General features: G+C 32.3%; 3 protein-coding genes across 4 annotated transcripts; 1 reads left to right on the top strand and 2 right to left on the bottom strand.

Annotated features, from left to right (window-relative positions):
• Positions 1 to 217: 217 nt before the first annotated feature.
• On the top strand, positions 218 to 6,355 carry LOC108915412 (alanine--tRNA ligase, mitochondrial). Of its 2 annotated transcripts, XM_018721437.1 has the most exons (12): positions 218 to 490; positions 541 to 714; positions 772 to 917; positions 979 to 1,170; positions 1,228 to 1,372; positions 1,422 to 1,561; positions 1,614 to 1,761; positions 1,821 to 2,875; positions 3,946 to 4,147; positions 4,261 to 4,418; positions 4,475 to 4,685; positions 6,093 to 6,355. In XM_018721437.1, the coding sequence occupies exons 1-12, from the start codon at positions 266 to 268 to the stop codon at positions 6,297 to 6,299; spliced, it is 3,003 nt and encodes a 1,000-aa protein (XP_018576953.1). In that variant the 5' UTR covers positions 218 to 265; the 3' UTR covers positions 6,300 to 6,355. The 2 variants fall into 2 exon arrangements, with proteins under 2 accessions (XP_018576953.1, XP_018576954.1); XM_018721438.2 differs by lacking the exon at positions 218 to 490 and having other exon boundaries at positions 687 to 714; positions 763 to 917.
• Positions 6,356 to 11,574: 5,219 nt separating this feature from the next.
• Positions 11,575 to 22,760, bottom strand: LOC108915404 (anoctamin-8). The gene is made up of 19 exons (XM_018721424.2): positions 22,529 to 22,760; positions 22,220 to 22,463; positions 21,927 to 22,168; positions 21,712 to 21,828; positions 21,548 to 21,654; positions 21,281 to 21,466; positions 20,610 to 20,792; positions 20,406 to 20,541; positions 19,951 to 20,006; positions 19,427 to 19,501; positions 19,109 to 19,375; positions 16,109 to 16,306; positions 15,898 to 16,029; positions 15,674 to 15,837; positions 15,376 to 15,616; positions 13,802 to 13,912; positions 13,566 to 13,743; positions 13,255 to 13,460; positions 11,575 to 11,967 (listed from the first exon to the last, which is right to left on the bottom strand). The coding sequence occupies exons 1-19, from the start codon at positions 22,638 to 22,640 to the stop codon at positions 11,902 to 11,904; spliced, it is 3,021 nt and encodes a 1,006-aa protein (XP_018576940.1). The 5' UTR covers positions 22,641 to 22,760; the 3' UTR covers positions 11,575 to 11,901.
• Positions 22,761 to 24,561: 1,801 nt separating this feature from the next.
• Positions 24,562 to 26,081, bottom strand: LOC108915403. The gene is made up of 2 exons (XM_018721422.1): positions 25,510 to 26,081; positions 24,562 to 25,432 (listed from the first exon to the last, which is right to left on the bottom strand). Exons 1-2 carry the CDS (start codon positions 25,938 to 25,940, stop codon positions 25,291 to 25,293), a joined length of 573 nt encoding a protein of 190 aa, XP_018576938.1. The 5' UTR covers positions 25,941 to 26,081; the 3' UTR covers positions 24,562 to 25,290.
• Positions 26,082 to 26,994: the final 913 nt, after the last annotated feature.

The raw sequence follows: 26,994 nt of genomic DNA, 5'->3' as shown, positions 1-26,994 counted from the left end.
ATACTTCATAAGCTCTTTTGTGTATCACAAATCTAGAAATTTCTGCTTTACTATGAAGAGTATGTTCCTAATAGCAGTTTAAATTTCAAATCTTTTTGACCCCATTGTGTTCTGCAAAACGAAAGCAGTTAGTATTAGTTAATGTGCCTAGTAGTTCAAAAGGTATATTAAAATAAAAAACTAGGTTAGAAACAGTTTTTCTAAGGTTATGACAGAAATTGTTCGACAAACATGTCTTAAATGATTTTCAAAATTTTTAGTGAAAATGGTACACGTAACATATTCCAAATTAATGCCGTTTCGTGTAGTTAAATCAAATACTGTTAGGAATATAAGTAAATATCTTCACAGACACATTTGTTCCAAAGCCATTAGGCAAAAATTTTTAGATTATTTTGTACTAGAAACTGGACATAATTTTGTTAAATCTAGTCCTGTTGTACCATATTGTGATCCCACTTTATCATTTGTGAATGCCGGAATGAATCAGGTTTCTAACATTTACACCACTCGTAAGTATTTGTTTGACATTGTTTTTAGTTTAAAGGAATATTGCTTAGTACACAAACGCCTCAATATAAGAAAGTGGCAAATTGTCAAAAATGTGTGAGAGTTGGAGGTAAACATAATGATTTAAACACAATTGGAATAGACGGATATCATCACACATTTTTTGAAATGTTAGGCAATTGGTCATTCGGAGATTACTTCAAGGTGTGGTATAAAGTTCATTATATGTACATTTTATTACCACTTTAAAAGTTTTTTTAGAAAGATGCTTGCAAATTAGCTTGGGATTTGTTAACTAGAGTTTATAAATTACCAAAATCAAGATTATATGTTACATATTTTATGGGAGATGAAGTTTTAGGAATTACAGAAGATTTAGAAACTAAAGAGATATGGAAAGAAATTGGGTGAGCTGTTTACTGTATTCAAAATATGTCTGATATAAAAATTACATTTGTATCCTTTTAGAGTCCCCGAAGAGAGAATCTTGCCTTTTGGAGCAAATGATAATTTTTGGGAAATGGGATTAACAGGCCCTTGTGGGCCTTGTACTGAAATTCATATTGACCACATAGGAGTGACAAATAGATCAGAATTTGTAAATAAGGGACTGCATGACTTGACTGAGCTTTGGAACATCGTTTTTATTGAATATAATAGGTAATAATTCTATTTTTTAAATATCATGTTTATTTTGTATCCTTTTATTATTAATAGACATATAGATGGAACTATTAGCACACTTCCACAGAAACATGTAGACACGGGCATGGGTTTTGAGAGGTTAACATCAGTCTTGCAGGGAAAAACTAGTAATTATGATACAGACAATTTTGCATATTTGTTAGATGCGATCCATAAGGTAAATAATCTTCCATTTAGTTTAAAAATGAATTCTAATACACTTACAGAATTCTAGGGGTTTGCCAAAATATGGAGGAAAATTTGGAGAAATGGATTGGGATAACTTGGACACATCTTACAGGATATTAGCAGATCACTTACGAATGATAACTGTTTGTTTGGCTGACGGAGTAATTCCTGAACAAAAGTAAGCAAACTATTAGTTTCATATATATATAATAATAATTACGAGTTTTCAGCCAAAAACTGAGAAGAATTTTACGGAAAGCATTTCTACTTAGTGAATCAGTGTTTAAAAAAGAAAAAGGGTTGGTAAAAGAGCTAACAAATTATGTCGTTGAGAACTTGGGCCCTATATATCCAGAAATGGAAAGGAATGTGACACAAGTAAATAAAACAGTTAAGTAATTATTTGTCTTGGAAATTCTACAATTTCTCTCTTTTAGATTCAGCAAATAGTAAACTATGAGGAAGAGATTTATAAGTATTTGAGGCAATCTGTAGCCAAAGACTGGGAAAGACTGTCCAAAGAGAATAAGAAGTTTTTAGAAATCGACATAGTTGAAAGTCCAAGTTTTATTACTGCATATAAAGAAGTCGCATCCTTAGATGTCAAGGAATTAGATGCAAATTTGGCTTTCAAATTATACGACACATACGGTTTGGATGAAGACACAATATTTAAACTATCAAGAGTGCTGGATTTAAAATTTAATTCTGATCTATTGGATCAGGAATTGGAGAAAGCCAAATATAAATCAAAAGAAAATTCTTTGACTCAAGACGATAACTTGTATTCTACTCTTGTTAAGGAGAATATTCCAAAAACCCATGATCGTTTCAAATACTTATACTCTAAAGATCAAGACAAATATGTGTTTAATAGTTTAGACGTAAAGGTTTTAAAGATTTTTCAAGAAGGTACTTCCGTTCCAGAGATAGACAGCGATTTTTACTGTTCTTTATTGCTTGACAGAACCAACTTGTATTCTGAGGCGGGAGGCCAAATCTGCGACACAGGCACCATCAGTTTTGGAAACAATACATTTGATGTTATGGCTCTCGAAAATATCAATGGGTATATACTACATAAAGGTTTTTTTAAATCCAAGGGCAGCAGATTGGATTTATATACAAGAGGGCAACTGAGTGTAAACCCAGAGTTCAGACTGGGTTGTATGAGAAATCACACAGGTGCGCACTTGTTAAATGCCGCTGTTAAGAAAGTCAAAGGGGCCACTTGTCAGAAATCAAGCAAAGTGACTGATAAATACTTAAGTTTTGACATTGCCATATTCGGTGATAAACTGGATGTCGATCAAATACACACGATTGAGGAACAAATTTTAAAAACTGTTAAGAATGAGCAACCAGTAAATGTTAGCGAGGTGGACAGCCAGAAATTATTGGATTTCGATTTTGTTACTTTAATACCTGGTGAAATATATCCTGATAGTGGCATTAGAATCGTCGAAATCAAGGATACTGATTTCGTGTCAAGGTAAAACAAGCATTTTATTTAAGTTAATTGAATTAAAATATATTTACCCCTCTTTCCAATTAGAAACCCCAAAAGTTGAAAACTTGTATGACAGAGGAGTGTACAGGATGTAACTTTAAGTGGGGTGTCAGTTTTTTAGGAGTACACTTTCTCAAAAACACTAATCAGAAATATATATATTTTTTAAATCGAATAAATCATATAGTTGGTTTTTTAAACTGAACTTAAACTTTTGTCTATGCCTTTACTGGGTAGCTCCAAAACTTAGTTGTAGTTGCACACTTATTAGTGTTATAGTCCGTACAATATTTGTTGAGATAGAATTCCAAGAAGACCCCTGCATCACTTTCTTGGAATTAACTGCATTAACCGACACCCAAGGTACAAAGACAATGGCAAAAAAATTCAAATTGTTACAGTAGTTCCGATAATAGAACTTTATTGGCTCATTTTTTCTGGGAGTTCTATTTCAAAAAATATTGTACGGGTTGTGTCTGTTATTCACTTTTTAAACCAACCTTAAAGAAACTAATGGATCGGCAGAAAGCGAAACTGCAGTGGGAAATGATTTAATTGTTTTTTTTATGACTGACGTGTTATTTTAGTCATCATATTTTTTTCATTTAAATGTGGATGAAGCACCATTTTAAAATTTTTAAGTGTTTTTAAAAAAAAATTAATATCTTTTGCATTATTTATTAAATATTGACTAATATTTCTATGTGGATAGTTATTACTGTAAGAAAAATTTGTTTTTAATTATTCTTTGCTTCAAGTTTTTAGAAAAAAAGTGTTTGTTTGTACTTTTTAAAAGCATTGCGTTTAGTTTCTGAATCTCAAGGTCAATGACCTTTGACGTTGACCTACTTTAAGGCAGTAGGGAGGCAAAAGACAAATGTAGCTTAAAAATAAATTTAGTTTTCACAATTTCAGAAAACAAACTTAAGAAATGTGTTTCTAAAAGTCAAAGGTAACCTTCGTATAAATATTACCCCCATTCATCTTGTACTAATTTTAACATGTTAATTTATCCATTAAAAAATATGTCATGTACTTACATCTTTTTGAAGGGAACCCTGTTGTGGAACACATGTATTGAATACTTCAGACATAGGAGACTTCTGTATTGTCAATGTAAAATCGCTGGGAAGAAGTACAACATCCATTTCGGCTGTTACCGGCGATAGAGCTAAACTTGCTAGATCGAATGCAGCCGAGTTAGTGGAAGAAATAGATGCACTAACGAAAAATATCGGTGATAATATTGACAAGGTAAAAAAAGAACGATTATCTTTATTACTTTAAAACTGTAATGATGAAATTGACTATACAGTTTACAAAATTTATATTTTAATATAATTCTCAACAAAATTAATATTTTGCAGCCAGAATTGTTGGATATGATAGTATCAAATTTAAGAAGGAAACTAAATTATAGTATTCAAGATGAATTTATACTTCCCATCTGTGTAAAGCATTATTGTATCGAAAAGTTAGATCAAATTAGCAAACAAATTAGAGAAACGACAAGGGAAAATTTAAGGTAATAAAAACCAACTCAAAGTTTACATTCAAGAAGCTGTTGTACTTTTTTTTTAGGGATTTTATCGAAATTGAAATGCAGAATGTGTTGGACTCGAGCGTTAAAACATCAAAATCCAATAAGAAATATATTGTCCATTACCTTCGCAGTTCAATGATTTTGCAGTCAGTGCCTTTACAGAAAGCAACAAAACTGTGTCCTGATCTCCCTATTCTAGTAATATCCTACGCCGATAATATGGTCAAAGCAAGGTGTTGCGTTCCTAAGGTACGTTAATAAATATTTTATACTTACCAATGACGAGCCCTATAGGGAGCATTTATGCCCCGTAAGCCGAATAATAACTCGTTTCCAAAGAAAGAACAAATCTTGTCGTTGATCGCTAGCAGATATCATTAAATAACGACTTCATATTCTAACAATTTATAAAAATGTTATTCCATAATTCGTCGTTACGATTTTCAACTCTAACTCACATTTGTTATAGTTCTTCCGAAGTCAGTTGAACATGCATAAAAAAACCGAGCAATCAAATTTATAATGTGTAGAAAATATTTATTAATGTTCATTTGACCAAAAACATATTTTAATTATTTATATCCTCAAACAATTTTATTATACCGGGGTCGGCATAAGTCGGGCAACCAATTTGCATTAAGAGAAAAAAATGCAGCCTCAAAATATATTTATTAAAAGAAATTACAAAAGGGATTCGAAAAAGGGTTACTGTAAGTGTTCAAATTGATGCCCATCTTGATCAATGCATGTACGGCAATGTTTCTTAACGGAGAGGCAGGTCCGGCGAGCGTTGCCGGACTTATGCCGATTTTTCGAGAGCGTTGCCTGACTTATGCCGACCCCTGTATTGATGGTAAATTTCGTTTTGTTCCGTTTCAAAAGGTCTACAAAGTGCCATGTTGTAATAATATTAGTAAACCAAATATCCCTCTTATTTTTCCCTTTCGCAATTGTAACATGAATGATTAATAGAAGGGTGCCTATAATAAATTAAAATTATCTGAATCACATCAAATTCCGCATTGCCGCACTGCACTGCTAGGCGACTTGTCGACGACTGAATTTTATGACGCAATGGACTAAAGCAACAGTGCGTATTGCTCTTTGCCCGCACGCCCATTCTTCAACTGAGCCTATACATTTCTACCACTTGCACGTTTCGTTCGACCAGACCTGTACATAAATGTGGGAACAAGTTTTTCAAATATTTCAATGGCGAGTTGCTGCTTAGCGACCGAGCCTGGTACATACCTTGAAGCTATTGGTTCTTCAATTGACTTCGGAAAAACTAAACACCAAGTGATAAATTGTGATACATTTGAACTAATTAACCTAAAGTTTGTTATAGAGTTAGATAATTTCAATTCTCTCTGTCAGTTATACATTGCACCTACCTGTGTAAATCCTCCGTAATGTCAAATTAAAATTCAGTTAGACACTGAGCGGTACACTTGACATTTATCGCCCAATTCAAAATGGCTACTCTTCAGAGGAGTCATTTGCTAACCTCAGTCATTTCGTAATATAATTATCGGATACAAAATAGGAAAAGTCGTTCACTAATGATTACCGTTTCATAACGATGTCGTTATTACCTACAAAATAGCCCCATTTTTCTTCATATCACATCATTTTAATTATTGTGTAATGTCACAGAAACTGAGGACTGACAAATTCAATGCAGAGAAATGGATGAAAGAAACGGTTGCTACCGTTTTCAACAGTAGGGCAGCTCCCCCTAAAGGGCAGGACGGATCTTTGGTCTGCAATATGAAGTCAAAGCGGGTACACTTACAAGATTGGGACCCACTACTGAATGAAGGTCTCGAAAAAGCTCAACAATACGTCGAAGAAAATTTATAGATTTTTAATTTTGTAAATTATTTATTACGCACTAATTGCATTAAATAGTCATTTCAGTTTTAGCGTTTATTTATTAAATACAATATTAACAAGCTTAACATTTATAGCAACATTAAGGTTCTATCAGCTTTTTTATTTTTAATGGTTACAGATCGAACAAGGCTTGGTTTATTACTCGATTACAAATTTGCACTTTCATTTTTTGGTATTCCATAAAAGTAATTGTTTTACTTTTCACAGTTTAAGCCATTTTATTTCACTTCATGAAAATATACAGCACTACTGATTCTTTTCACAAAGGCAAACATTTTATTTCGGTCCAATATAACGGAGACCCTTGAAATTTTTATAAAACCTTAAAAAATGAACTTCAAAGACGAACAAAACAATATTGAGGTATCTGAGGTAATTTTTCTTGTAAAACAAAAGTACATATATTTGTTTTAACACTACAGTAGGTGAAAATGTAAATAGATTGAAAAATGCTTCTTATACAACAAAAATTCGTAATTGATAAAATTAAAAAGAACAAAATATACAGAGTGGTCCAGATTTTAAACGAGAAACTAGACAAGGTGATAGAAAAAATTATTTGAAGGAAAGTTTCAAACAACTAAAATGTTTGAACAAACTTTAATGAGGGATTCTGTGTCACAAAACAAGGATAAAGTTCATATAAACATGTATTCGAAAATGTTTAGCTTTCGAGTTGCAAAGTTGCAAAACAATTTATTTATTTTTTTAATGAAAAAAGTTATTTTATTCAAATTTTTCACAGTTTTACAGTTTTTATTGGCCACAGTACATGTATCATACAAATTTATTACATGCAGGAGGGTCACTTATGTTCTCAATTTTTTTTTTCAGTTTTGATTTACTGCTGCGATCGAATACAAAAATGTATTTCTACTGCACGTTCCTAGAATACAATCATGTAGCTATATCGAAATAATTATACCCAAGTGCCGAAATGTCGAATTATTTACAAATAAATAAAATAATTATGTTAACTATGAATGACATAAAACACTCCCTTAAATGGGTTTTTTGAAACTTAAAATAAACCACGTTTTCATTAATTTTGAACACCCTGTATCTTTCTAAAGAAATAATTTCCAGACACATGTTTAAAATAACTTTTTTTGTTATTGTACGAGATCCGACTATGAGATTACTATGTTCATCTGTTTTTTAATCGAAATACAATTTTTATAGATAATTATGAATAGAGGAATATGTTTCTGCCGAGTTGCCTATCAAAATATGGCCGCAAGTATTTTTAATTAAAATTAAATAAATTTTTTCCAAACAATTTCGTCACTTGTTTTTAAGATAAATTATAATTCATTTCACAGAAAGATATGTAAAAAACTAAAATAGGTTGGTAAACGTAACATTTAAAAAAGAAAAAGTCAGACCCGCCCGTGATCCGAACCGAGGACCTCTGGCGCAGTAATGAGCTTTCAAATTGAGCTACCGGCGAGTGGAGCCTTTACATGCTATTTGAAACTTTGGGTCTCCGCAGATGTAAACAGAAAATTTAAAATGTTCAAATTAAGATTTATCGCTATAATATCGTCTCTAAAAGATCAGAACCGCGTAACGGTACAACTCGCCGTGATCCGATCTGTCGGGAAAAAGCATCAAGACAAAATTTATTTTGACGTGTTCACTGACGTTTTGAAAAAATTAATTAATTTAACTTTAATTAAAAATACTTGCGGCCATAATTTATAAAAAAATTGTATTTCGACTAAAAAACAGATGAACATAGTAATCTCGCAGTCGGATCTTAGACTATTATTTTGTGATGCAGAATACATCATTACAGCATTTTAATTAGACAGTTTAAAAATTATTGATATTTCCAAACGAATTTAGCAAATTACCTATCAAAGCATTTTGATACTTTTATAATGAAAATAAAAACAATCTGTATTGTGATGTAATGAATTTTTAATCATTTCACAATTTTTTATAATGGGAAGAAAATTTAAATTATGTTCTAAATTCAGTTAAATTTTATAATTTTATTTTTTACGTACGAATCAACTCGTATTATTTCGTGAATATTTCTTTTCAATTATAAATTTAAATTTATTTATACTTATTACAGACTATATTATAATTATGTTGTACTTTTTATCAATCTTTACGATTAAGTGTTAATGGCTATCGATGAACAAATATCCTCCATACGAAGTGATCAGATGAAATGGTGAATATCGGAACGTGTATAAATATATCTTTTTTATTATTTTACACATTTTATATTAAACACCAAGTTGCACAAGAAATTTTTAAGAATTTGATATGTTTCAAAATTTTGCATTATGTTAGCTAATTGCGAAAAAAGTTGTGCTTTGGTCCTTATCTCAAAAAAAACCTTACAAATGTCAGTTAAAGTTAATTTGTTCACCTTACCATCATATTTTCCTCACCCCAATATTGGTTAAAGGCAAGGTTACAATACTTAAAAAATTATTTTATGTTTTAAACTGTGAATGAGTTTATTATTACATGGTACACACCAAAATAATCGCAGTCTTATGTATTTCACTGTAATTTTTTAAGCGCAGTAATTACTATGTCCTTAAATAAATATAAAAAATAATCACACTTTTTAGGGATATTTTAACAAATATCTGGTTGGACGAAATATACCATACTAGCAACACAAACATACAATACAGGATGTTTCATAAAAGTTTATTTAATGGAAACCACTCCGTTCACAACACCGTATATAAAATATGTTTTATATTCTAATAAAATCATATCAAACATTGGCAAAAATTTCAATATGCAAACTAGTTTCAAAAAATATGTGTTATAAAATGGAAGAACGCTTTTATATGAATCGTACTCTTTGGGGTTTGATCATGACATTATCATTTATGAAGCAACCTGTACAGCAAAACAACGTTTATAAAAATAAATCTCTAACAATGCGTTTTAAGACAATTAATATAAGTTATTTTTGTTGTAGTACTCCTAACGTCTATTTTCATTACAGTCTTATTACTAATGTGACATTAATATACACACTATTATTATAAAAAATAATTTAAAACAATCTTACGCAACTATCAATATTCATATTTTAGACCTAGTTTCGTTTAATAACAATTTTAATTAATCCCACATTATTCTGAATCTATTATTATTGCTCTAAAGCATTTTACTTATCCAATATTGATTTTATCATCATCATAACTTATTCATCCAGAAAAGAAATAAGTTGTTTGTACTAAAGTTGGTGAATAATAGGTATTGCAGCGTTATACCTTTGTCAAAGAATTTTCTTAAAAAAAAAATTCGAAAACAGTCTTAGATAAAATGCTTACTGATGTGGTGTAGGATTTGTTCTTTCGTAAGTTTGAGTTTTAGTAAAAAGACAATATTTTGCAAATAAGGAAACATAAATACTTTCTCGATCAAATTATGTTTAATGTTTAAACAAACAACGATTTGAATACAAGGGTTTCAAAAACCGAATTATTTCCAGCCACATACATTGGACAAAATTAAGGATCGTAAAGAAAACCTGTAAAATGCATTTACCGGTATGTATAAATTTTACTTATTTGCCTTAAATACACTAGTTAAATTATTTTTACTTAAACTATTATAGCAGCTATGAATTCTTAAATACCATCCAAAATGTACTAATGAAGAATTAAATGATTCAAAATTAAAGATTACCAAGGCTTTGAATATTCCTACAGTAAAAAAAAAATATGTATATGGGATGATCCACGTCAAATTGATCAAGCCTGTGCCCAAAATTTGAGATTGATTTGAGAGCACCTACGAAGATGGTTTTCGGCTTAAAAAATTCGTCTTTCCAAGTACTTTAAGATGCTGATTGGCAGAATTGAAAAATCCAAGATGGCGGACATAATATGGCGCCTAGAAGTATGAGAAAAATAAAGAATCGTCCGATAAACTTCTCACAGTAATCAGATTAATCACAAATTCATACCCAAATAGTCTGAACAGGTGCCTTTGACATCGTTGGACATGTGTACGGAGTTATTTTTCAAAAATTGAAGATGGCGAATTTCATATAATGACTTGTAAGGCTAAAAAGCCTGAAATCGTCATTCAAAGGGAAGTGAACTGTCGATTTCACCCATAAACCTTATCTGAACAGATATTTCTCATGTTTTTCAGGACGCTGGAACGTGACGTTGAGTTTGTTTGATAGTATATCATATATCGATTCTAACCTCAAAAGAATAGACAATTTTCATGTTTTTGGAGTCGCTGAAATATGATAATGAGTTTTTTTGATGGTATCATATTAAACACTGAACCTAACCTCAAAAGAATTTGAGAAATTTCGATTTTTTGTTGATATAGCTATAACTTTAAAAGAATAGACAATTTTCATGTTCCTATTATTCTAACGCCTGCTCACTGAAGGATCCTATCTCAATTGTTGAAATTATTACAAATTGATCGGGAGTCATGGAAAATTCACTGGGTACATCTCTTAATAACGTTTATAATGAAAAGCTATTCTAGATGACATTTATTTGACTATAGATTAGAAAAATTGCTTTCCTGCCAAATAATTAACTGGAAAAAAATACCACAATATCGAATCGTCTTCATTTCACATTTTAGTGACCGTAGAAACATGAAAATTGTCTATTCTTTTAAAGTTTAGCTCGCTATATCAACAAAAAATCGAGATTTCTCAAATACTTTTGAGGTTAGGATCAGTTGATACCATCAAAAAAACTCATTATCATGTTTCAAAACGTGAAAATTGTTTTGAGGTTTAGCTCGCTATATCGACGAAAAATCGAGATTTTTTCAAATATTTTTGAGGTTAGAATCGATATATGATATACCATCAAACAAACTCAACGTCGTGTTCCAGCGACCTGAGAAACATGAGAAATATCTGTTCAGATAAGGTTTATGGGTGAAATGGACAGTTCACTTCCCTTTGAATGACAATTTCAGGCTTTTTAGCCTTACAAGTCACTATATGAAATTCGCCATCTTGAATTTTTGAAAAATAACTCCATACTGTTCAGACTATTTGGGTATGAATTTGTCGTTAATCTGATTACTGTGAGAAGTTTATCGGACGATTCTATATTTTTCTCATACTTCTAGGCGCCATATTATGTCCGCCCTCTTGGATTTTTCAATTCTGCCAATTAGCATCTTAAAGTACTTGGAAAGACGAATTTTTTAAGCCAAAAACCATCTTCGTAGGTGCTCTCAAATTTTGGGCACAGGATTGATCCATTTGACGTGGATCGTCCCATATATAAAATATTATAAATTCCTATATTAAATGGAACGATATGAATTTTTATAAACATGGAGAAATGAAAAAGCATAGGTACATTTAACCGGTAAAACTAATAATGCTGAAAAAATTCCGATAAATCATTTTCTTACACAACACTAAAAACGGCTTTAATATATTTTTTTTTAACTTGCCATATTAATTGTTTACATGCTAATACATGTATAAATCTGGGAGAATGTTAACAATTACTTTTTAACTCAGCCTCATTTTTCATACACTACAAATATAAAAATTTTTAGGAAAGGTATAACTATTTCCTTGTAGCATTTAAAGGGTCTGGCTTTGGCCATTATTAGGCTTTTGTACACGTCGCAGGTCTTCCAGCTGTATGAGCTACAAAAAAAGTTGTACTGTTAAAGAGTGACCGAAAAAAACCTGTGATTTTCGCCCATTTTTTCACAATTCGTAGAGAAATAAAAATATGTTTTTGGTCACAAATTACTGGTCGTAAAAAACTGAAATGACCATAGCTCTTAGTATTTTGAAAATTTTTTAAAATCACTCCTACTTAGGGGTTGAAAAAATACCAAAAATGAAGAAATTGAATATTACCAATTGATATAAAAACTATTAGCATGTGAATTATCATAATATATTTTTTTTTTGGAATTTTTACAATTATTTGTGATATTCTCTATTTTTGGGGATGATTCCACCCCCTGAGCATGCTTAAGGGTGGATTTTCTAATTCAACATGCTTATTTCAGTCATGAGAATAAATCTTTCTTTGTATCAAGAATCATTCGATAGAAAAATTCACATGTTAATAGTTTTTATATTTATTGGTAATATTCAATTCTTCATTTTGGGCGTCTTTTCAACTCTTAAAGGGGTGATTTTTGAAAATTTTCAAAAAACTTCTTTTCCACGTGTCACAAGTAATATCTTTAATAAACAGATTTAATTAGCAGCATATCACTGAATTTGTTGTGATATATGGGGTGTTACAAAAAATAATTAGAATTTATTAAGAAGGATTTTATTAATGACTATTTTTTTACGACATTCCCTTGAAATTTTGCTTATAGTTTTAATCCATACTATAATATTTCATGTATAATTTTGATTAAAAAAGAAATCAAAGCGCGAGTAGTTATTGAGGAGACCGATTTTAACGTTCTTTGTATATTTTACAAAGTTTCAAGTAAAATCATGTTAACTGTTATTTTAGAAAAAATTTGTCTAAAGTTTGATTTTTGACGCACTGAATCCCAAAACAAGAGACAATGCTCACGATACAAAAAAATGAAACGTTTAAACCAAAGGCGTGCATACAAAAACGTTGGAGAGGCTAACGGCTACTATAATCCTCTTTCTCCATTCTCGTTAACCAAAATCACAAAAAAATTAAACATTAAATAAAGTCATTAAAAAAAATCCTTTTTGAAATTTCTGATACCCGTATCTTGAAACATACACCTAAATAAAAAATGCTGTCATTTTTTATAACACTTCCTACACCAAATATTTGTTTTCGAAATTTAAATTAAATTATACCCTATGTTAAAAAAAAGCACTGAAAGTGGATAAATGTTAAAAAAGTTTTTGTAAACTTTATTGTATGTTAAAAAAACGCAATGAATGAAGAATAACTTAAAAAAAAAAGTAAAATAATGTTACCTTTTCGATGGGAATGCAGGATAACTCGCCACCCTGATGAGGTGGAGGCAAAGGGGCAGTTGGAGTTACTGCTAGAGCTTTAGCTTTTTCTTGGGCTTCCCTCGCACGTCTTTCCTTCAATTTAAGGGAGAAAATCGCTACAGATCGAGCTCTTTTCATAAGGCTTTGCTTCACTCTAGTTTTCTTTGCCGCTAACTCCTCGGCAGCTAAAAAATACTCAATTTAGAAATACACAGGTTGAAAGGCTTCAGTCGATGGCCTTTTAGTTATATTTATTTTAACTAATTAATAACTAATAGTAATATTAATACCTCTTGCTGCCTCGTCGGCTTCCTGACTAGATACACTTTTCGCGCTATCACTTAGTGACGGGTCTATGGGTATCATGGCCCTCGCTCTCGCGGGAATGTTATTAGTTGGTGGAGTTCTGGGCCTTGGGGGCCATAAAGGACTGCTTTTTAAGAGATCCGAATCCGAGCTGGACGAATCCTATTCCAACAAATGAAATTTTAACAAATTATATACGAGAAATAATTCTTCCATGTACCTTTTGTGTTATACAGTCCGTACTTCTGTGGATATCGGTCTCTTCTTTAAGTCTCCGAGCCCATTCAATCCCTCCGCTCGGGCCAATGGTCAAATGGTGAGTAGTCTCAGACTGAAGCGATAATGTCATATAAAAGATTAAAATTAACAATAAGTTTCATAAATTATTTCAAATTTCACATGCAATCACAAAAGATGAAGGTTTGTCTAGATTGTCCCAAAATGTTTTACTGTGTATTGTGTACAAAATGTATCTTCATTACTTAAGACCAAATAGAAAAAGTATGGCGAAAAGAATAAAATTATAGTATGGCAAAGAGATTATAAATACTGTTGAAAATATTTTTTTAATTTCGGGCATACACAAATCTGATCGGCAGAGAAATCGACCAATCAATGCGAGAAAACAAATTTTCGACGAGCATCACTCTAGCAGTTGTCATATTGGCAGTTGGTGTTAGTAACATTGATTTTTGGTTTGATAATTCGAGTAGTACTATTTTCTTAGCTAGATTTACATGCACGCCATTGAGTAACGCAATCTGAGTTGCCAAATCACAAATTTAGTTTGATTGAACCTAAATGTTTATTACTTTCTTTTTGTTCTCTAATAAATTATCACCTAGACTAAATTAAAGTTTAAAATTTCGTAAGCTGAAATCAAATGTGCCATAAAGAGAGAGGCAGGGTTTCTTTTATAAGTGATTGAGAAAATAAAAACTACAGTGAATAACGACAAAATTATGAATGAACACACTCCTACCATCCCCAAAGAAATTACAATCGCTTTACAATATAAGCCATTCCCAGATACGGGGTCTCTCTCCTCAATCCTTTCCATGGTTAGGTACTTAAGTAATGAGGAAATAACCATACCAGCCAATAACTTTCCGGAAAGGGACACTGCCAGAACAGACAGAGCTACAGGGGGAATACATGCTCTGGAGAAGGATGGCACTGAATAATTAATTAACGTCATAAGTGAATATGACAATTTCAATAATGGTTTACATACATTCAAGTGGCGGTGAAAAGAAGTATTTGAACAATTTGCATCTATTATGTCTCAAATTGAAACTGGTGCAGTGATTGACATAGGTAATGAGCCTTGCCATAGTCGACGAATAGAAAAATTGCCGACATCTGCATGGAAAAAAGAAGAAATCAAGTAGTTGAATGAAAAGTATATTGAATAAAAAGATATGATGTTGAAAATACAATTATTAGTGATTACATGAAGAAAAAAAACCAAATGTATGAAATATGTTGTGAATGGAATGGTTAAAGCTCACTGTGTTATACTACTTCGATTGCCACCATACCACTGTGAACTAAACTCCACTGAACTAATCTGGGTGAATATAAAAATTTATGCGGAACTAAATATTTCAACTTTTAAATTCTGTAAGAGACAAATTAATCAAGAAACTGCACTCACATTCATTCTTCACATGCCTAACGAATCGCACGAATCTACACGTTAAGAAAGAGTCACTGAATAAATGTCAGATAAAACTCAACGCTAACTCCTAAATTTTTTGTAACAAGTAAATTTTAATCAAATTCGATACAAACCTCTGCTGGTGTCCATTCTCTGGACTTCCTAGGTCGAAATGGTGGAATCTCTTGAATACTATTCACAGTGATACCCAAGTTCTTGTGGCTTGAAGTGGAACCGCTAGACACAGAAGTGGGCGTCGTAACAGGTGTAAGTTCCGTAACAGATTCCGACTCAGGTTCTTTCAGTTTTTCGTTGGATTTTGTAACATCTTTAGAACTCTGGGTGACTAAACTATGACTAGGCGATACAGAAAACCTAAAAAAAAAACCAACATAATAATTGTCTTTTATTAATATAAAAATTAAAACTTACCGTCCGATAAGCTTTGCAGTTAGCTCTTCTGGCGATGGAGTCGCATTTGAGATTCTACTGGCCTCCCTTCGAGCCCATTCGATTTTGGCCATTTCAGTTGCCAGCCAACCAGGTATGTCAGGAATGGCACAGGTTATAATAAATCTAATAACAAGCATGATATGCTGAAAGAAAGGGCAACCCAATTATGCAAGAATTTGTATTTATTTCAAGCTAACGGTTACCTCTAAAGCAACAATTAACAATATCGTTTGTGTGGCAGTCATGTCCGGAAACATGCGATGAACTTGTCCCGATAGGCCTATAAGGGCACAATTCACTAACACAGCCATGATACTCATACATTCCATACAGTTCTAAAAGAATTAAGTGATTTAATTGAAATTGCAACTCAATATTAAATTTCAGAATACTTTTATCTCTAACTCCGCTTACCTGCCATGTTCCAATATTTGGAACTCTCTGTCCAAACGGTCGCTGACAGACATACGCTAGTTTGAAAGCATCGCTCCTGATTTCTATCAAATTATTTAACATGGCGCATAGTGCTGCAGGAGGAAAGGCAGACGAAAATAGTATAACATAACCGAGTTGTATTGTCATTTCTAAGTGGTCAGTGAAGGTTCCGTCATACTAGAAAAACAGTTTTAATTATACAGGATGTAACTTTAAGAGAGGGGTCTTTTTTTGCGTAATACTACGTGTTCCCTAGAATACTAATCTGTAATGAATTCTTTTTAAATTGAATAAACAGTCGAGCTATGATTCATTATTTAAACTATTCATAAATTGTAAGTAATCTCCAATTTATCTGGGAATCTGGCCGCAGAATTGCTCTATAACGTCATGTTTTTGAGATATCCTAACCTAAATGTGCATAAAACATTGTTTTTCGTCATATTTGAGGTTATATAGTAATGTATTGTAGTATTCTTTTTATAAAACAATACATATAATTTAAAAGTACAAGGCTCCCTGTTTCGAATGTTGTTGAGTTTGCTCAAATATCCTTTTTTTTCGTTGAGATATCACATGCCGAAAATTCTAAGTTTATCAGTTTCTTAATATGCTAAAATCTACTTGAATCCCTTAGACGTCAAACAGTTGATTGCAGTTCAGAAACTTCATACTCAGAAACCTTACAATACATACGAACTCAAACTCACAAACTCCAAATCCACAAACGCACAAATCCCAAATCCACAATCCCTAAACCCACAAAACCCGAACCTACAAACTCCAAGCTTACAAACCCCAAGCCCACCAACTCCAAACCCACAAACCGTATGGGTATGAAGTTTCTGAATTGCAATCGACTGCTTGATGTCTAAGGGATCCTTAGAGATTTTCGCATATTAAGAAACTGAGAAACTTAAAAACTTCAACATGTGATATATCAACGAAAGAAAAAAGATATTTGAGCAAAGTCAACAGCATTCGAAGGAGGGAGTTTTGTACTTTAGATTCAATCTCAATGTATTAGTTTTTTGAAAAAGAATAGATGGCATTACTTCATAACCTCAAATATGACGAAAAACAGTATTTTTTGCACTTTTAGGTTAGGATATGTCAAAAACCTGACGTGATGGAACAATTCTGCTGCCAGATTCGGATTCAGCGCACCTAAATCCTTCGGAAATATATATTCAGGTTTCTGCTTCCAAAAAATGTTAAATTTTGTTGGTCTGTGTTATTTATTGCTTTTTTATAAAATGCACATAATAAAAAATAAATAAAAATCATTAAATATCTCAGAAACAAGGCCAACTATCGAAAAAAAGATGAAAAAGTTTCAAAATTCATGAGGCAAAGGTGATGTGCAGCTGTTTTATTGAAATTAATTAATTTTTTTAAAGTTTTGAAATAATGTAAAATACACTTCTAAGAGGGATAGGTGGTTTGAACTTAAAGTGCTTATGTAAGATCATAAGGAGTGTTTGTGTTCTAAACTTCACGTCAATGAGATGATAATTCAAACGTTATGAGGGAAAAAGGGGAAAAAATTCCTACTTCAACGCCCTCTATCTTCAAAACGGTGCAATTTAGGAAATAAGTTTATATCACGAATGAACATTATTTTAACCTGTTCTATCGATTCCTGAAGTTATCCAAATTAAACCTAAATCACCCTGTATAATATAAAGTGCAATGTATATCATTTCTTTGAATTTGTTTAATGTTAATAAATAACTAGTTTCGTTAATCAATAAAATTCAATAAAGTTGTAATCGTGCAATATAACAGTACGAGAGAATGATATGCTGCTAACCCAACAGTCAATTGGTCTGTTGACAGTCATGCTTGTTGCTTCCTGAAAGTGTTTTTCATATCAATATTTCGTTAGTTTTTCTCGTTTTTCTATTTGCATTTTAAAATATTTTGCACAAGTTTTTTTTACTGTTAATAATTTATGAAATAGATCACAGCATTTCTGCTAGAGCATAACATATGTATCACTGTTATTTTGGCCAACGACAGGTGCCTAATAGGACATTCGTTGATGTACCTCAATGCCTTCATGATACAGGTATTGTGGTAGTGTTGTTGATTGCCCTGAAAATCATGGTCTAAACAGACAGGTGGATGTAAATACCAAAGAACATATTTTAGATTTTGTCGAAAGGGATCTGAGATCTCACTGGAAATATCGCTCTAGAAATTGGAGTGTCTCACTGGACCATACCCAAATTCTACGAGAATGATTATTACATCTGTATTGTCTAAAACGAATTAAAGAATTGTCGGTTATAGATTTCGCTCCTCAGTCAAATTTTTGTAGATGGTGTTTAACTAGAACTGGTCTCAAGTCCCATTAAGTTTTAAGAATTTTATGGATGAAGCATGTTTTACTAGAAATGACTTAAAATAAAAAAAAAAGCAACATATAGAAAGATCAAATTTCCAGCAACGTTTTTCAATTAATATTTGGTGTGGTACCAAAAGACAATCTAATAGGGCATTTTGCATTTCGAGGCAGGTTTATTAGATATTTTCAGGTGAGTGAAAATGGAATGTGTGCCTTTAAAAATGACACTTTTTATTTTTAGTAAGTGCATAAATTATTTTATTAATACAGTTACGATCACTTGGGTGACGTGATTTTTAAATGTTTTTATTACATATATTTTTAATTTTGATTAATTTATACTCTAGCAAAAGTATCTTCTTACTATGAAATTCGTTACTTCTACTAATGATCTTTACAAAAATGAAAAAAAATATATTAATTTTCAACGACACAACAAAAATTGTTTACCTTTTTTCAATTCTTTGTCATTCACTATTAAAAAAAATATAACGCATTTTAAAATAAAGTTAATGTTAAGCTCATGTAATATACAATCATTTTTTTTTCATTTATGCTTAATGTATCTTATGCTAAAATAGTGGCAAACTCCTAACACACTGTATACTAATGATTTTTTTTCTGTTTACCTTGTAAAGGGTGCTCTCCAACTCAGCCTGACTCATTGTCCGCTTAGCGCTGGCTTGATCCGACCCCTCCGTTTCTTTCATTTCTGTACTCTGTGATTCATTCAAATCCTCTGAATCTCCCGGAGGAGGTTTAGTATTGAGAGGGCTCAAAGCTCCCCACATGTCAAAACTCATTTTGGCCAGACGCATGTGTTCTAACATGTAAGGTAAGGCGGACTCCTTCAAATTGCCGATAACCTGCCTGGCTATGAGCAAAGCGGCCAGTTGCTACAAGATAAATTTTATTTTGGGGTTCGATGGGTTTTTTACAATACTGACCTCTTTCAGTCGGGCTTGATCTTGCAAGTAAAAGGCAATGTAAAATAAGGAGAGAAAAGAATTGACAAATTGGAACTGGAAAAAATGAATTATATGAGTAATAAGTTATATTAATTAAATAATGGGACTACATGATGTGAATAAGACATAAGAAGTTTGAACTCAATTCCCTAATAATAATAATACTAAAAGATTCTGGAAAGATGGAATATTCTGATATTCTTTTAAAAATTCTTATCATCCCGCTTCTGATTTATATAGTTTACTTCTTATTTTTGTACGCAAATGTAAATTTTTTCAACAATCCAATAAAATACAACACTTGCATTGTCACTAGCAAAAAATACTATACTGAAAAAGTAATTAGGGAATTAAGTCGAGCTGATTATTTATTTGATGACAGCTAAGGCGTGCAATGTAATGTCTAAAAATTAGAATCTAACAGGACTAGACAATCTCCAAAGACTCTCTAAAAGATGAGATTCTATAAGACTGGGAAGCATAGTATAGTACGAAATACAAACCAAGGCGACTTTCCCGATGAGGTGATTTTCGTACTTGGTCTCAAGTCGGTAATTTTCTAAGAGCAGCATGGTAAAAAAACAATGGCTTACAGTTAAAACTAACTAAAGTTGGCTAACATACAAAAGTAAAACAGAACAAAGTTTCTAACAGTATTTGAAACTTTTGTAATAAGTATTCAACGAAACATGCCTTGGTATTTTTAGTGTACTAAAATTCGTTATAAATAACATAGACCCTAATGAAGACACCGACATCGTGCATAAATTCTTTGAAAACTAATTGGAAACAAACTATTACTCAGAAGGAATCATATAAACTTAATATTTTAAGTGTGTTAATTAACAATTTCAAAATTAAAAACATTATAATAAAAATCAAATGGATTGAAACTAATTGACTTTTGTTGAAACATATTTTACATTAACTTCAATATGTATGAATTTTAAAAACTCACCTTTATCGTTCAGCCAAATAGCGATTTTAAAATAAGCCTCATCCATCAACGATATGATGACGGCCAACATTATTTTTGGGAGGTAACCAAGCCACATAGGTAAACCTCGATTTCTCAGAACCCCATCCCAATAATCCTAATAAAAATGAAATAACATTTAAAAACAGGGAAGGCAGTGCATTCGGCTATGGGTCTGCTACTAACCTGGATCTGCAAACTTAATATCATGATGAAGAATACGGTGGAAAGACAAACTGCAATGACAGGCACCGAAATGCAGTAACGGAACACATGCCTCTTCCACGGAGGATGGTACGGTTCCAAACGTCCCGTTACAGGACTAGGCTGCAAGGGTCCCTGGGAACATATTATAACATGTCGCGGCAACTGATGACACGTCGACATGTTAAAGCTATATAAGCGCTACTATAAAGAAGCGTTTCAACTTATCGAGGTAAAATAAAATATAAGAACGAAAATAGTGGGTGCTCTAGTTATGCTGTGTCATAAGAAATAATTATGCGGTTACATTTAAGGCTATTATTTCTAAACAAAGCAAACTAATTAGTTTAATTATCAAGTCTCAATGTTTTACGAAAAAATGTTGTTCTGTGACAGAATCGTGTATTGGGAAAAAAAGCAGTTTTAGATAATTGACTGAACTATATTTTAATATCGTTTGTTACTTTTTTGTAACATTTCAGTTTCAATATTTTCTGAAAAACGACACGGTTAAGATTTTTATATCAACTGTTAATGCATGAAAGCCAAATCTAAAAATTCAGACACTTCGATATTTTTAAAAAAAAAACATGCATTGGAGAACGCAGCTATTGCCGTATATTTCAGATAACCTGACTAAGACTTAATCTTACCCTAAACAAAGGCCTTGGTTCTGCTAACAAGTCGTCTCTTTGATCCAAAGTACCCCATCGAAAAGCCAACTCAGCTGAGTAACGCTTCCAAGCTTGTAAATATGTCGTTACCCATACCACATTGAAAACCGAGAACAGTACATATCCTACATCTTCTAAAGTTTGATGTTTTCCGTTGCAACATATCTAGAAATATAAAATTTCAAAAAACAGATGAAAAATTTTTAAGACTATATATTACATTTTTGCATGCACTTAAATACTCACCCAAAAAAGAAACCCAAAGATAGCAGGTATACTTAAAGCAGTTGTATAGTGTCCTAGCCAAGCAAAATACATTCCAATTTTCACTCCAAAGTATTCAGTTATCTCATCTGAAACACAATTTTTTGTTATGTATACTTATTTAACAATGTCTATTACGGATTTACCTAATGGTTGTCGAGCCAGAACATTCCGAACCCATGAATTTTGCAACTTATCTAAAGCAGCAGGTTCATGTAACGGGAAAACTTGGGAAATAATTCCGGAAGTAAGACACTTTGGAACTGAAAAGAGAAAAATTACAAAAATAGTACCTAAAATAAAAAACAAGGGCAACACAAGCTTAAGGCTAAACTTCATAATATTATAAATGAGGTTTTACCAATTGGTTGTCCTTCTAATAGAGTTAACCCAGGAACAACATTTACGTCATTGCATTTTGCTCTAATGCTTTCGAGAAGCCTTAGAACTAACCACTGCCTTTCTTCAGTTGTAAAAAAAGGGTCTTCATTGGGAGCACCTTCGTAAGACAGGAAATCTTGCACAAAAAACTCTTTCAAACCACCACCTTTACTTTCTTTCAATGCTTTTGGGAGGTGATATTCTTCTGCAGCTTTCAGAAGGCTAAAAAATGATATATAATCGTCATCTTCAAGTCTTTGTAGGGAAACTTACATTGGAAAAGGAGCAGTGAGGTAGAAAGCGCTACTCTGTGTAGATGCATGGTGTCTAACGTGCACGGTTAAACCTGGAGATTGCCTGAGTTTGGATAATAACCACAACAACACAGAATCCTGGGCACCAGGTGGGAAAACAACAACAACATCACAGTTTGGAGTAGAAACTCTTTTTAGCCATAATCTCTTAGGGGCCAGAAAATGTCCAGCGCAGGGTATTTTCTTCTTCAAGAGTTCTGAAGCTATGAAGAATTTTAGTTTAATTAATGAAAACAATTTTTTATAAACAAATTCGTCCTTCACTTACCTTGTTCAAACTTCTGCTGGGCACACTGTACAAATTTTCTTCTGCGTAAATTTGGAACTGCCTCAGCATCTTTATCGGACTCTGGGGTCGCCATTTCACCCTCATTTGACATAATTAAACTTTGTAAGTGCTCACGCGATATTTGGAAGTTATAATCATTAATCAATGAAAGGGGTAGTTAAGTAACAGGGTTCGTTACGCCTACACTTTAAGATTTTCCACCACTTTCAAATGACTGATTTGCCTACCTGCCAAAGTTTTTAGACACAACATGACAGATACCACTGATACCAGAGACAGAGCACAGAACTGACAGACACCACAAAACAATCTTAAGCTATGATACTAGACTTTACACTAGACTGACAGGCAGAAAATACATATATCTAACTCATAGACCTTAATAAGGTCTATTATTATGATCTAACTGGAGTCCAAGGATATTTCGATTCTATGAATGTAAATTGTGATAGTTTGGTAGTCAATACTGTCAATAGTCACGGTCAATAGTTATCTACCAGTTCTACTACATACCCATCTACTACATACCCCCCCCCCCTCACAGTTGAGTTTATATCCTGTTTGTGTTTTCTAGAACCTGACAAACAAAAACAAAACTGAAACAAACCCAACAATCCATCAAGCAATCCATCCATTGTTTCCATCAAGCGAGCTACATTTTGTTCGAGTTTTGTTTTTGTTTTCGGTCCTTTTCCACTGGTTGTCCCGAGGAAGTCAGAACACATTTTTCCAATAACAAACCAAACATGTTTAGAGATTTTTTTATTCCTAGTTATGGCTGGTTTGTACTCAAGTCCTTGGAAAAAAGTTAGTGTATATATGTACGGTTAAAGTGTTTACTTGGTTAGTTAGTTAGTTTGTATACTAACCAAGCAAACACCTTAACCGTACACATATATATTTTTAATAGCTATAATTCATTAATGATTAAAATATTGTTTTTGGGAAGAATAAAACGCCAACATAGATATTGGGTTGGATCACTTAAATAGAAAACACAACACGACCGTTTCAATTAAACAGACTTGAGTTTCAAAACACGTGGAAACGTTTTGATGTGACCGCTTTCGAACGGGACCCGAAAAACAAAACTCCAACTGTCGCAAAACACGCCAGTCTTCAAAAAGTTTGCGAAAAGTTACAGTTCTGTTTTATTCGACACAAGTTTGTTTTGTTTTTGTTTTGTCCGTTTAGTGGAAAACCGCCTTAAGGTTTCTAAAGTTTCTGTTTAGAAACCTTGATACCCATCTACTCGGCTACCAGACAGGATTTCGTTTTGGAAAAAATAGTACCTATTAGCAAGTAATATCAGTTCAGAGTAACTCTAAGTAAGTGAAAGAAATTTACTAAATCTACTTATCTTTTTGACTGTGCATTAATTGTTCTTTGGAATGAACTTGCCAAAAATTTGAATAATAAATACGCCTCAATGGTTTTATTTTAATGCAGACAAAAAATAAAGATGCAATTGCTACATTCAACTGACGGAGTTTTAGGCCCCGAGTCTTTTAGCTCATTATTTTGTTGCGAGGGATTCGTCATGATGTGTTTAAAACAATCGTAATTTCTGATTGGCTTTGCATAATCCATCACGTCGAAATGATAAATAAAAGAACATTCTGTCGGCTGAATGTAGACAATGACCGTAAGTGGCATGGTATGAATTACATCATGTGTAGGTGGTACTACCACTGGTACCACGATATATCGTTAAGCTCATCTAAAACTGCCTAAGAAAACAAAAATATAGAAGTAAAAAAATTTAAATTGTGGAGCTGTGGATGTGCAGTAATCTGTAGACAGAAAATTCATTGTAATCTACCGCTAATGTGAATTTTCACCCTTTATACATTACACGACCTTTAACTTTTATCGCGCGATAATGAAAAAGTATTTACTTTAAAATTACGATTTTGTTTCTTAATAACACATTTATCATCACTGATTGAATTTACTTCATATGTTCACAAATACACAATACAAAGTCAACTGTTTTGCTTAATAAGAAATTGTAAAAATATACATATTTATTAAACATTAAAATCATTAACATGGCATATCAATATATTCACACAATTATGAAAGTTCACAGTGCCTTTTTGTTAGTAATAAATTTATAGTTTCAGTTGTTAATTTTAAGTGTTATAAACTTTTAGATTGGGATATTAGCAACTGCAACTACAGATAAAATGAAAAACAGTTAAACGTATTGCCACTATAGGCTTTTCACCTAAGGGATTTATACAAACAAATAGAAATGATAGAATTACAAAAATATAAAACATAACTACAAGCAAATATATGAATAGCTTAGTGAAATTTATATTGTGGGGAAATAATATCTTACAAAGTTGTACTTAGTCTACAAATAAATCAGTCTATTACGGGTTTTTATCTATCACTGATTCAAAATCAATCAGCATTTAAGACAAAATACGCAAGTAATCTACCAAAACACCAAAATGTTATATAATGCTTAAACAACCTCAATTTCATAATTTTGTCTTTCTAAAACCAACCAATTCAAGTTCTTGAAACCAATTTAAGTACTTGACACATGCATATAGTAATTTTAAAATTCAAATTATACAAGAACTTTATAAATAAATAATTTTTGTACAAAAAATAAACATCATCCATTCAGTTATTCCAAAATTCAATTTGAAATGAAAAATTGTAATGTTAATTTGTTTACAAAAGAAAGAAAATAGTGCAACAATAATAAAAAAGTATTTTGAATGTTATCGATTAGTTACATTTCCCAGGTCAAAAACAGTTTCGTCCTCTTCATCTTCATCAAGAGGTAAAGGTTCCATTTCAATATCTGATCTTCTTGTTTTTACTCCATATTTTTTTATTAATGGGCTTTTCTTATTTCCCTTTCTGTGAAAGAAAATGGAGAATAAGGTAATTTTTTATGTATTAGAAACCAAATAATTTGAAATACCAGTAAGTCTTACCTAAAATATGTCTTGAAGCCTATATACATTATACAAATCATAGTTATTCCAACAAAAACAAAAATTCCTCTCATTACCGCTCCAGATTCAATCTCTGCATTTGCACCAGTTTTAATATTAGCATTGTTAACTAAAACATTTGGAGTTGTTACAGTATTGTTTGAAACATTCTTAGTTTTCTTGTCATCAACTTTTTTCTCATTGTTTACTAAATGTGTATTTTGGACATCCTTTTTTCCCATTTTAATAGTTTTTTTACTTGTGATATGAATTTCAGATGCTTCTTCTTGTCTTTTTGTATTTTCCTCGGCGCCCATCAAGTTTGCATGGTGTTTATTCATCCTGTTAGTCCTATTTGGTTCTGGAGGAAGAGAAGATAAACTACATATACATAGTAAAAAAATATAAAAATACAAGGTACTATATCCCATTATTGATATTGTGCGTAGATATTTTTAAAAATTTTAATATAGTTAGGCTTAATTATGTTATTATTATTTACATATTTTTTTATACAAAAATATAAATCACTTAATAAACAAATCAAATTAAGGTTATGATTGGTTATGGGTTATGGCAGGGAGACTAGATGTGTAGTCTCCATGGGTTATGGTTTGGTCTTGGTCACCATAGATAAAAGAATACTGATCATAACATAACCGAACTGTTCGCGCGCCATTATTTCATGGCTGGAAATTGGCCACAATGATTTGGGATTGAGGGGGATTATCCCTCTTTATCCTGCCTCATCTCATGTAGGCCTGGACAGCCTTCGTAGGTGGGCCCCATCCGTCGTCTACTCCGACCGCAAATGCGGTCGGAGTTTTATCCTGGCTGGGTCCCGCCGGCTAGGACCCTTTCTTCTGGCGCTCTTCTCTTCAATTTTCATATTTTCAATTTTAATGTTTCTCAGTCTCAAGGGGGCTTTCGTTTTGGAAAAAATAGTACCTACTTGCAATTAATATCAGTTCAGCATACGTTCAGAGTAACTCTAAGTTGCTATTAACTACTGATAGCTACTATTTTTGCCAAATCGAAAGGCCATCTAGTGGTTTATTTTTTATCTTCTTCTTCTTCTTCTTCTACGTTTGACTGTTAAATTTCAATAAATTAACAGTTACATAATCAGTTCCTAGCGGGCAGCCGACCAGAGCACACGTGTTTTGTGAAAGTGTAGTGCAAGGAGCAAATTCTACCTGCCTTTATTAAGGCTACCTGGAAAGAATCCCTTTCTTTCCTTTTAATCACCGACCTAATCCCCGGCTTAAGCATAGACGCCGTCGGCATCTTTGTTACAGCACCTGTGCCGGGGTTATGCCCAGGTAAGTTTTTACTTATTTATCAGTTATTTGCATTACTTTAGAATACATTTCTTTAAAATTGCGACCCCCGACAAACAATATACCAGACAGACAAATACACCAAAAGACACGTACGCCCCCGTGAGGGGGCATCCCCACACGACTAACACTTACACACCTTCCC

This window comes from Anoplophora glabripennis, unplaced genomic scaffold (assembly GCF_000390285.2).
Source record: "Anoplophora glabripennis isolate ALB-LARVAE unplaced genomic scaffold, Agla_2.0 scaffold722, whole genome shotgun sequence".
In the NCBI taxonomy this organism is placed as follows: domain Eukaryota; kingdom Metazoa; phylum Arthropoda; class Insecta; order Coleoptera; family Cerambycidae; genus Anoplophora; species Anoplophora glabripennis.
The sequence above is the reverse complement of the archived record's forward strand: the minus strand, read 5'-3'. Positions and strand labels throughout refer to the sequence as shown.

Coding starts and splice junctions, on each gene's coding strand:
- LOC108915412 (XM_018721437.1), top strand. CDS start 266: ATGGTACACGTAACATATTCCAAATTAATGCCGTTTCGTGTAGTTAAA. Junction 1,762..1,820: donor TGGAAAGGAATGTGACACAA/GTAAATAAAACA, acceptor TCTCTCTTTTAG/ATTCAGCAAATAGTAAACTA. Junction 4,148..4,260: donor TCGGTGATAATATTGACAAG/GTAAAAAAAGAA, acceptor AATATTTTGCAG/CCAGAATTGTTGGATATGAT.
- LOC108915404 (XM_018721424.2), bottom strand. CDS start 22,640: ATGTCAAATGAGGGTGAAATGGCGACCCCAGAGTCCGATAAAGATGCT. Junction 21,467..21,547: donor TCTTTGGGTTTCTTTTTTGG/GTGAGTATTTAA, acceptor TTATATTTCTAG/ATATGTTGCAACGGAAAACA. Junction 11,968..13,254: donor CCTGCATTCCCATCGAAAAG/GTAACATTATTT, acceptor CTTTTTTTGTAG/CTCATACAGCTGGAAGACCT.
- LOC108915403 (XM_018721422.1), bottom strand. CDS start 25,940: ATGGGATATAGTACCTTGTATTTTTATATTTTTTTACTATGTATATGT. Junction 25,433..25,509: donor GGCTTCAAGACATATTTTAG/GTAAGACTTACT, acceptor TTTCTTTCACAG/AAAGGGAAATAAGAAAAGCC.